Source organism: Peromyscus maniculatus, chromosome 11 (assembly GCF_049852395.1).
Source record: "Peromyscus maniculatus bairdii isolate BWxNUB_F1_BW_parent chromosome 11, HU_Pman_BW_mat_3.1, whole genome shotgun sequence".
NCBI lineage: Eukaryota > Metazoa > Chordata > Mammalia > Rodentia > Cricetidae > Peromyscus > Peromyscus maniculatus.
In genome coordinates, this window is record NC_134862.1 from 31184265 (window position 1) to 31196416 (window position 12152).

Here is a 12152-nt window from a genome sequence, read left to right on the forward strand (position 1 = left end):
GATTCAGTTAGACTGACTCTGTCTGCATCTCACCTCCTGAAACGTCTGCATTACCCAGAACTCCCCGGGCCTCAGTGGAGGAAGATGGGGATCGGTGTAAACTAACATTTAAGCACAGAATTAGCGAGGGCTAGGGAGAGGTGGCTCAGCAGGGACGGGCACCTGCCTCACAGCCAGACAACCTGAGTTGGGTCCTCAGAACCCAGGAAAAGGCAGGAGAAAGACGACTCGGTGAAGAATCAGCAGGACTCCACATGGGAATTTTCAGTTTTCTCAGAATTTAGTCTCAGTTTTCAGAGGCCCAAATTCCTACAAGTTCAAATAATGAGAGCAGAGACACACCAATGACAATGTTTGCCATATTTCTAAGTGCAGAAAGATTTGTGTGATTATCAAAATAATAAAAACCATTTTATTTTTGCCAGAATTAGCCTTTCTTGTTTATCATTTTCATTTGATAACTCCTCTATCCCAACTGATTTGCTGAGTTTTCTTTCATCATTTCTTAGCATATCCAACCACCTGTATTAATTGTATAAGATTAGCCTACAGTCCCACATCCTAATATTTATCATGAAGAAAAAGGACTCACACATGGTGATAGTTACATATTTAATACATCTTGCTTTCAACAGCAATTTTCAAAGAAAACATATCATAGACCTTATAACTTATTAAAGATTTTATAGTGTTTACAAATTTGATTCTAAAAATAGACCTTATTTATTCTAATGAACAGCATCTGAAAGACAGACTAATAAACGATAGTGGTGTGCTCTCCACTCCTGTCATTGGCCTTGCGTACACATATTCCACATGGACACTCTTGGGATGCTCACACCCTTAGCCTGAGAACACAAAGCACATTACACTCTGGTGTACAAGATTTCAGTACTGCTTTAAAAGAAAAAGATTTAAAATATCTACTTGACACTGTAGGAACGCATGGGCACATGCACACACAAACACATGTATACATTTTCTCTCACACATTCAACACATAAGCACACGCACACCACAGTACTCGGAATCATTTACCCTCGTATGCCAGCTAATTAACAATTTCAGAAAGGAAGAGCGAGTGGGAAGTCCGCTGATACACTTAAACCGTAAGTAAACGGCAGGAGTTGTTAATGAGATGGGCCAGGAAGCTCTGTGAGTGCTCTCTCGATGCACTCTCCAAGGATGGAACCACTCAGCAGCGGACATCAGCACACAAGGAGTCCTGCGTCCACCATCCTCGGACTGCACTTGTGAAGGCAACAGACGCAGGCCTGCCAGAGCTGGTCGGTGCCACGGCCCGGCCCCACCAGCATGGCCTGCTTTCTCCACCCAGTAGTTCAGAGCCTTCACTTTGATCTACATGCCGGGTGTTCCTTAATCATCCATGTGCTAAAGCAGTGAGCTTCAGAACCAAGTAACAGCTAATATCACTTTGGTTTCTGTGGCAGAAATAAAGGCCACACAGTATTCCCCCAACACATTTATCTAGTCAAATCCCCTAATTTTTAGTTACATTTTTCCAAATCGAGTCAAAGTAGGTTAATGCTGGTAACGCCCCTGACATCACATACACCTCTGGTAGTCTGTCAACATAGAAAAGTAGTCTTTGGATGCCTGCAGTACTGCAGTTTAACACCATCTACGGAAGTTCATCGCTAACACAGTAAGAGCGAAACTCTGAAACAGAGACCAAGCCCGCGCGGAGTGCTCGGAACACACACAGCTGCTTAGAAACAGGAAAAGGCACGACAGTCAGTGAGAGGTAAGACCAGCTACCCATTTGCTTTCTGTTCGGTTTCTTTTTAGCTTTTTCTTCTGTTTCACTAAATTTCTAAATTGTTCAAAGCATTCTTATTCTCTGTGACAGTAACAGCATAGTTTGGCACATCAACATTGTGATACAATGCATGGTATGTTTAAAAAATTTAGAAATTTCATGTACTCATAAACATGTCTTTTATGTAGTGCACATATATCTTACATTTATTGAACTCAAACACCGAAAGGTTGGTAACTGATTTACAGAAGCAATCACAGACTGCAGAAACGTGTGTGTCACACACACACACCATCAAGGAAAAACTGCATCCTCGCAATTTTACAGTCCAAAGTTTCGTTGGTGTGCCTATCATATACACGCCGCTTTCCCATGGCTTCCTAGAGAAAAGACTGATTTTTGCCTTCTTCACTCTTGATGAGATTTTTCAGGAATAACTTTACATTCATACTGCAAAGTTAAAAGGTCAAAAGTTAACAGATTTAAAATCACTTGTGAATTGCAACTTCCAAATAAATTACAATGCTATAAAAATGAATGTCTTAATATGTTCACTTTATTCCTCAGACAACGAAGAGTTACACAATGGCATTCTCAAAGTGAAAAATCTATGGGCAGCAGTGGAGGACACAAGAAAACATAATTTCCATACTGCAGGCTATAGGAGCCGGTGATGCAGGGAAAGCCTGTAATACGAAAGGCACAGTGTGTCTCCTCTGTGCTCACAGATCAGCCAAAGGTAAGCCATGAGCTTCAGGACAGTGCTGTATTCAAATCATTATTTCAAATCACTCTATGATTTAACAAAAAAAAAAAAATACATTATAATAAAAAGGATCAAAATTAAAACAATCTTCTAAAAATATAGCTACCAAAATGAATAGTTGAAATTCAAAGGAAAAGAAACACAGCATTAGAACTGGGTGTTCAGATTATCAAAAGGACAGCAGGTCAATCACAATTCTCCCAGCTGGCCAAACTCAAGCAAGAGCAATTACTGCTGTGGCCTCTCAATGTCACTGTGTAACTCTTGCCCCATGACCAGGGTTATCAGAGTCTTTTTCATTCTTAACTAAAATGAGCATCTTGATCAGCTTGAAATAGTCTTAGTTTATAAACACTATAATAATATGTCCTTTTCATTTTCAAAACTGTTCCTTTACTAGGGGCTGAGGACGTGGCTCCATTGATAAGAATGCTTGCTGAATATGAAAAAGGCCCAGGGTTCAATCTCCAGGACCACATAATCCTATGGTAGTGGTGCAGGCTTATAATCCCAGCACTCAAGAGGTGGAAGCAGGAAGACCAGAAATTCAAGGTCATCCATCCTAAGCTACATAGTGAGTTCAAGACAAGGTGGGCTACTTGAGACTCTGAATCAAGAAAAAAAGAAATTGTTCTTTGTTGATGGACTAGAAAACTGTAAACTAACAAAAACAAAGCAACAAGAATCAAGTATCACTATATGGCTAACAAATTCTACCACACCACCCATAACCTAGTTTTCCTTTTCTCTCCAGCTGTTCCTTAAGTATCAATACTCCTCAGATTAAATTCTTCCAAATGATTTATTTCAATGAAAGTACAAGAGAGTTCAAAGAACACTGTCTTCATCGATGCTTGTTCCCTTGACCGATGGCCATTTTGAGGAATGGTATCATGCACCTCACACACTGCATGGGCCTCAGCTTACCATTGCCAGTTGACGACCAATGTTTCCCATTGTTATGCCTCCAGCAAAAAATATGCATGGCAACCAAGAACGCACATAGAGAAAATCTGGAGATGTGTATCTAGAACAACAGAAATATTTTAATAACCCATGGAGCAGAAATAAGGGCACTGAAGACAAGCATAACGAGAGTAAGTGATACTGCACATTAAACTGATGAACTCCATCGAGATCCTCAATTCTGAATGCAGTTTCTGCTGTTTACATAGCAACCAGGTAACGAGAAGGTCAATACTTACTGATAAACACCATTGTAGACGAGCAGCTGGGTGACAACAGTTGCTAAGAAAGCGATTCCAACGCCAAGGCCAAAACCACTTCGGGATCTGTCAAAAGTCCACCACAGCCCTACTGACAGTGCAGCCAGCGTGAGAGAAAACTGGAAGCTGTTGTCAAAGTCTACTTTCTGAGACCCGTGCTAAGGAGCCATCACAAACTAAGGAAGCAGGTGACACCAACTGTTCACTTCTCCACAATGAGAAGTCACTCTATAATGAGGAGGGACTTGATTCTTCCGGAACGTCCTCAACCTTTTATCACAACACATGACGTTAAAGTAACATCAAGTACTTCTTGTAACCCATCCAAGAAAAAAAAAGGCTACACACATTCCTAATTGTAAAGTCAGGCACTCTTTAGGAAGTGCCTTCGTGGCTAAACATGTAACTGTGCACTCTGGATTGTAGTGCTAAGAGAACACACCTTTAAAAAAGAAAGAGACAGAGACAGAGACAGAGGGGGGGAAGAGAAAGAAAGAAAGAAAGAAAGAAAGAAAGAAAGAAAGAAAGAAAGAAAGAAAGAAAGAAGGGAGGGAGGGAGGGAGGGAGGGAGGGAGGGAGGGAGGGAGGGAGGGAGGGAGGGAGGGAGGGAGGGAGGGAGGGAGGGAGGGAGGGAGGGAGGGAGGGAGGGAGGGAGGGAGGGAGGGAGGGAGGGAGAGAAAGAAAGAAAGAAAGAAAGAAAGAAAGAAAGAAAGAAAGAAAGAAAGAAAGAAAGAAAGAAAGAGAGAAAGAGAGAAAGAGAGAGAAGAGAGAAAGAGAGAAAGAGAGAAAGAGAGAAAGAGAGAAAGAAAAGAAAACCAATAATACTTCTCAAAAACGTTTAGAAGTACTTGAAAATCATACAGGAACTTGGAAATTGAAGAGCTGACAGCTATTAACAGGGTCCCACACTGGCTGTGTGATTTACTGACAGACACATTTTATAATAATGCAGTTCAGAACAAGAGCACCAAGGACATAGCATCCCTTCTATTATGTCAACTGCTCTGGTTTTAATTTGTTGAGGATAAAGCCTTGAAGTGAACATTACCTTCCCCCTGCCAAAGGATTCTAGTGCCTGCGACTTCCTAGCGGGGCACTTTGCTCTGATGATATTTTATTTCTGGCACACACTTAAGCATCTATTCACAAATATATGGCCCCTTTTACTCAAAGATCTCTAAGCAGAATGAAGCTTTATGAATTCAATTTTCTGATTTTTTATTTTTTGCTAAAGGATTACACTAAGAAAATTAATTCTGAGTGTCATTAAAAGGGAATTTTCTATGCCTCAAAGGCTCTACCTTGGCTCTGTAACTGCCTCCTTGTTGGACTAGAGATCTGACCAAGCTAACTGGCCTTGTCAGTACTACGAAAGTCTCTCATTTCTTTGCCCCCCCAAACATGCCTAAGAAGCCATTTCTGGAGTTCAGGGATATCACACTTTCCCCCACCATTCCCACGTTCTCACTAAAGCAGCATACAAAAGCCCCGCTTGCCAAGTCCTCAGCCTCTGAGGACAGCTGTATGCCACTCTCTAGAGATCAGTCCTTGTGAGTGGCTGATTTATCAAGGAACTAGCAGTCCATCTGGGAAAGTTTCTCTCTTCTTTTAGCTGTCCTTGTATGTACACTCTAAACACAAGGTTCTCAGCACTTTGTGCAAGAGGCATTCACATAAATAAACAGGAGACAATAGTAACGGGGTCCATCTCGCTAACTAGATTAAGTTATTTAGCACAATAAGCAGGCTTTTAGGGTAAATCAGTCAAATATATCAATTTCAGAAGCTATACCTTGTGGTTTTTCCAAACCCTAAGTAACCTAATATGAAAAGTCTTTGCTATAAATTTTGTAAACATCTTCTATTTTCTTTAAAGGGTAGAAATGACAGCTAAGATTGCTATGTTTAAGTATTTCACGTAGAAACAAAGGGAAAGGGGAACAAAGCCAAAAATACATATTAAATGCTATGGCTTTTAAAGTTGTAGAAAGGGGCTGTTCAAATTCCTCCACCTAAAAAGCAAAACAAGGCTGGGGAGACACTCAGTGGGGAAATGGGCTGCTGTGCAGGCAGGGAGACCCGCTAGGATCCCAGCACCCACATGGAAAGCTGTGGGGAGAGGCAGGGAAAGATGTAGGAAAAAGTCATATAGACGCTTGGCAGTTTGTAAGCCAATTTTAAATCTTTAAATTAGAAAGAGAATAAATTAGAAGGGCGATATCCTGCATGTCTGGATAATGCTGCGCCTGAGAGCCGAGAGCTACTAAATGAAAACCCTAGTGCCAAGTGTGAGACACTTCCTCATGAGTTGTTGGCCAAGGAGGCCCCAGAGGCTTCCAAGACAATCCAGGCTCTTGCTATTCCTCTTGGTTACCTACCAGAACTAGTTGGTGATAAGACCCTGAAGATAACGTAAGGTGTAATATATAATTGCAAGGTGACTAGAAATCAAGCCACAACTCAGCTGAAAGCTTGCCCCTGCTGGCTAGCTTTCATAAAGCTGAAGGCGCTATACTAGCTGGTGGGGAGAAAAGGCATCTTACTAACCTGTGAGCCCTATGATTTACAACACCAACCTGCTAGGCAAGGTATGTGCACAGGTGCAATAGTGGTACCCCGGTTATGTGGGCACCAAGCACTCTCTTCTCAGAGTCCAAGCTCAGTCCACAAGAGAAGATTCATACCTGTACTAAAGGCCGTCAAAACCCCAAGGCTGTGGAGGACTCGGGTCCTGGAGGTGATCCTGCTGCTGTCAAGCTGTCATGGTGCCATGCTGTCTTCTAAACGTTTACATTTGCTCCATAGATAAATGCTACCCCCATCCGTCCTTAATCAGGTAAGTCTCTTTTTGCAATGAAATAAATGGGGGGGTAAGTACAAAGACAGATGGCTGCTCCAAGTGCCAACAGTAAGGGATGAGTGAGTGCCTGGCCCTACACAGGACTTCTATACTTCTCCCTGCAAGGTTCAAAGGCCACTGCAGAAGGGGATGTGGAGAGGATATAAGGAGCCTGAGGGTGAGGAGAAGGGCAGGCCGTGAATACTGTCTTCTGGACATGGCACAGCTAATGCAGACATGACTTCACAGGCATGGCTGCCTACAACGGGCCTACTGAAAATCAGTCATGGCTAGAGAGAGGCTCACGGAGTCCTTCCTCCACCTGTCCCTGATGAAGTCCCGGCTACTGATGGACTGTGAGGGAGAGCAAGTCATCCTCTTCAGGTGTGTACACACTGAGGAGCCCACAAGCTCCAAAGGATACCTCCAAAGGAGACATCCACTGCCACACGGGTGAGATCCCGGTGAAATTCAGTGGACATCAAAACAAATAAAAAGAAAAAAAAAAAACTCGACAAGTCAAGGATGGGGGGGATGGACTTGCAGAGAGGAAAGATAATAAAGAGAGGGTGGGGTCGCAGTCTCAGAGTGTGCTGCACACACAATGTATGAAACTGTCCAAGAACAAACTCAATAGAAAGTATTAAAATGAAAAAAAGAAAGATGTCAGGATGAGACGCTGAAGATCACTGGTAAGGATCCAGACTGCATTGATACAGGTTAGCAAGTTGACCACACTGTTTCCCAATGAAAAACACAAAACAGAAATGTTGGAAATAAACCCCCAAACAAACAACAACCGCACAGAAAACTACGCTAGAGGCTAAAGCGGAAGGGCGGGAAGTCACAGCCAGCTGGGGTCAGCTAGCATAGAGAGACCCGGTCTAGTAATGAAGTTGGGGGAGCAAGGGTGCTTTCCGGTGCTGAGTAGAACCAGTAAGTGTCAGTTACCTTCTCTAAGACTACACTTTTAAAAGAGGACCTAAAACTATCTTACTCGCAAATCCTAAGAGAAGAAAGAAGGATGGGATGTTGAAAATGCACCTGTTTCATCTTTGAATGAACAAAATTACATGTAAGGAATCAGCAGCCTCGAGAGTAGAGTTTGGACATGGAAGTGCAAAGGAGCTTAAGCCAGGCTCTACCCCTCCGCTAACCGCACACTTGCTACCCTGGGGTCTCAACAGCTGGGTCAGCACCGTGTTGTGACAACGTGAGGAAACCAGAGTGGACTACAGGGGCTGTAGTCCGGCCATCATCACTGCATGTTTCATAAAGGATACAGCACTGGCATGATTGATGCCCACGAACACCGCCACGCAGCGCATGACACTGGACCACTCTCTCTTAAATTTATGTGGTTCTCCTAGATGCCTGTCAATGCAGGGGTACAACAACCCAATCACAGCTGTGAAAAGAAGAAAGAAAAGTCAGTCAGCACCAGCCCCGCAGGGCAGCATTATCTACACAAATCACTACAGCCCTGCCTTCAAGGCTCTTCAAAAAAAAAACTGCATCCGAATGACTGAGCGATGCCGGCATCTTTAAACTTACCTTCCAAAGGAAACAGGAGGAGCAGCAGCCCTGCAGAGGGCTCTGAAGACCCGCAGCACTCTCAAGGCTACACACATTGGAGAGGTGGGGGCGACTCACAAGGAGCCAGAGACACTAACTCCCGTAGCTCCTAACGGCATCTTCGAGACTTGAAAGCACCAAGTCGGTCCATGGTTACTCTCTCCTCACTTAAGTATGCTACTTATCACAAGCAGAATCTAAGGGAAGCGAGGCAGCCGGCCTGTGAACTCACACAGCAGCCTTTCTTACACACCAGGCTCCCAAGGTCCTGACTGCCCTGCCCTGCCTGCCCTACCCACTTCCTGTCCGACCCAGCACTCTCTCCTGACAGTCTTTCACCCCTTCCTTCTCATAGCACTGCTCCAATGACAACAAAAGGCTGCAGGCCACAGTCCTTCCTTCGACACACAGAAAAGAGGAAGGGCACGGGGTACACAAAAATGACAGATTTGCTAGGGATGACAGTGCACACCTTTAATCCCAGCACTGAGAAAAAGTTCAAGGACAGCTTGGTCTACTTAATACATAGTCAGACCCCTGTCTCAAAAACAAACAAAAAACTACAAATTTATAGATAATATGTAAGTCTGCTGTTAAAAAGTAAGAAGAAAACCTCAGTGTGGTTTTTGCTTTGGGAAATAACATCTTGACTCCTACCTGGGTAAGTAATAATTAATACAGTACCTGTGTATAAGATATCCACGACTAAGACCTCAACTATTTTCACTAGCTTTACTTACCAAATCTCAGCATTTTACTCACTTAGAAGACTTAACATTTACGTGTATGTTTTGTACATGCTCAGGAATGTGTTCTGGAACATGTGGAGATCAAAGACCAAGCTTAGCTGTCTGTCACTCCTCAGCCACCACCACTTTGCTGTTTGAGACGGTCTCTCACTGGCCTGGAACTAGGTGAGTGGCCCAGTGGGCCCCAGGGACCCACCTGCATCCGCCTCTTCTGCACTGGAGTACAAGCACGGACCACCATGTCCAGCTTTTTCTTTCTTTCTTTCTTTTAAACATGAGTGATGAGTGGTCAAGCAGAGGTCCTCACGCTCCCAAGGCAAGCACTTCACTGACTGAGCCAGCTCCCAAGCCCACAGGAAAAATGTATTTATTTGCTAAAGATTACTTCTTAAATTTGTGTGTATGTATGCATGTGTGCCTTTTAGTACCCATGTGCATTTGGGTGCCATGGAGGCTAGAAGAAGACCCAGGATCCCCTGAATTACAGGAGGTTGTAAGCCAATTCTTCCAACTCAGGTCCTCTGAAAGAACAGTAAGCACCATCTCTCCACATAAATACGCACCCTTTTAAAATTTAAATATAAATTAAAAGAGTAAAAAAAAAATGAACACTGGAAACCAACTTGTATTCAAAAGCCACGGGCGAGTAGAACAATGAAGCAGCGTGGGAAAGAGATGACCAGCTCTATGCTCTTTACACCTTAGCTTAGCTGGGAACAGGTGGTTCACAGGCCATCCCGAGACCAAAGCTCAGCAATGCAGAGAGCTCCAATGGCTGCTAGAAAATGTAAGTCTCAGGGCCTGGTGATAGCTCAGTTTGTAAGTGCTTGCCTTGCGAGCCCAAGGAACTGAGTGCAAACCCAAACAAGAAAAGCTAAGGTGGACTGTGTCTGTGGGGTGACAGCCAAGGTTATCCCTGGGCCTCCGCATACATACATGCGTGTGTACTTGCACATGCTTCTACATACACATGCACACACACAAAGAAAATCCGTGTTATGGTCCTATTTAAAACGCACTACTGAAAAATCCCACAGGATGAAGTGACAGCATTTCTAAATTTCTACATGATTAAAATGACAAGCATGCCTAATAATTGAAACATGTCTAAATGACACTTTTTCCTCAAGGGGTATCGCAAACAGCTCATTTGCCTTGCCATTCCACTATTCTCTATAGGACATATGCATACATATACAGATGCATACTGATGCTGATGCATCTACCTATCACCTATCTACCATCTATCATCACCTAGCCACTCTCTATCATCCACTATCATCTATCATCTATCTGTATATCAATTAATTCTCTCCATCCCCTGCATCTCTCTCCTGTTTGCCTGTGGTTGAGTAAAAATCCAACCAGAGCAGGCATTCCAAGTCAATTTTCCTCAGCAGCTGATGCCACAGGTAAAGAATTATCATACAGAGATGCTGACATGTACGTGCACAAGTATAAATAAGTAAAACTGACTCTGTTCCTATGCAAGTGAGAGACAACTAAGAAGAGAAAGGGAAAACACAAAGAAGGAATTTAAACGGCCATGCTGCCAACCTTGGGATTTGCCAATAAAAAACCAAGTCCGTTGAGTATGCACGGTGCTCAGCTGCTCACTGAGAGGGAGAGTTTGGGGAAGCTTGTCACTTCCCATTAAATGTCTTTCTTTCCTTCCTTTAAATAAAAGCATGGCAGTCTGATAGGAATATACACAGCGCAGTGAGGATCTACTGTCTGAGAGCTCAGTGGAGTATGTCTGGGCTTCCTCTTCTCTCGGCACCATTTTTTTTTAAACAAGAGGCTTAAAATCATGCTGTGTAAAATCATATGCAAATACAATCCTGCTTAATCAGATGGTTCTCTGATGTAAAATCACGTGTCTTCTGATATCTTTAAGTGATTCCCAGTAACAATCTGCCAAGAGCAGAGACAAAAGGAGTCTGTGCAGCACCAGTAGTAAGCCGTCACTCTCTCAGGGTGGCGTGCTCAGCGCAGCGAGGCAGGAAAAGGAGCACAGTTAAATTAGACATCCAGCAGGGAGGGGCTGAAGACACCAGACCACTCAGCAAGACACTCCTCCACGGGAGACACAGCAGAAGCAGATCATGTTTTCACTCAGCAACACTTAAGCCCCATAATGGATCTTGCTCTTGGTATTTGCGGGGGATTTTAAAAGGGAAAAAAGACGGCTGGGGAGATGGCGGAGTCGGTGAGATGCTTGCTGTGTGAGCCCAAGCACTGGAGTCTGAGCTCCAGAATCTACTTTAAACACAAACACACACACACACACACACACACACACACACACACACACACCACACACACACCCATGCACACACACACACACACACACATGCACAAATACACACACACCACACACACACATATACAAACACACAGACCACACCCACAAACACACAGACCACCCACACCCACACGCGCGTAAATACACAAACACACACACCACACACATATACATCACACATATACACATCTCACACACACACCACACACACATACAAATACAAAAACACACACACCACACACATCACACATATACACATCTCACACACATACATACCATACACACTACACACACCACACACATATATATATACACATCTCACACACATACACACCACACACACCACACATAACACACACATGCACAAATACACACACACCACATACACATATACACACACAAACACACACCACACACACACACGCACACACGCACAAATACACACATACCACACACATACAAACACACACATATATATCACACATATACACATCTCATACACACACACCACACACACAAATACAAAAACACACACACACCACACACACACACACATCACATACACACACCACACACACATCACACATATACACTTCTCACACATATACATACCATACACACTACACACTACACACCACATACACCACACACACACCACACACACATATATATATATATATATACATTTCACACACATTACACACACACACACACACACACACACACACAGATGCAGAGACAGGTAGATCCCCAGAGTTTCCTGGCCAGCCAGCCTTCCCTACTTGGTGAGTTCCACACCCATAGGAGACTGTCTCAAAAAACAAAACAAAAAGTTAGATGGCATCTGAGGAAGAAGAGCTGAGGCTGTCCTGTGACCTACACACACAAACACACATACCCACACACAGACAC

The 12152-nt window shown here is 43.5% G+C and overlaps 1 protein-coding gene across 3 annotated transcripts in view; it reads right to left on the bottom strand.

The window, feature by feature from the left end:
- Positions 1-598: 598 nt before the first annotated feature.
- Positions 599-12152, bottom strand: part of Insig2 (insulin induced gene 2) — a 28538-nt gene continuing 16984 nt past the window's right edge. For all 3 annotated transcript variants that reach the window (XM_015999389.3, XM_076547249.1, XM_042258015.2), the window contains exons 3-6: positions 7895-8019; positions 3752-3918; positions 3474-3573; positions 599-2230 (exon numbers count right to left, since the gene is read on the bottom strand). In XM_015999389.3, the coding sequence (XP_015854875.1) occupies positions 2189-2230; positions 3474-3573; positions 3752-3918; positions 7895-8019 (434 nt within the window). In that variant the 3' untranslated portion in view covers positions 599-2188. The remainder of the gene's footprint in view (positions 2231-3473; positions 3574-3751; positions 3919-7894; positions 8020-12152) is intronic.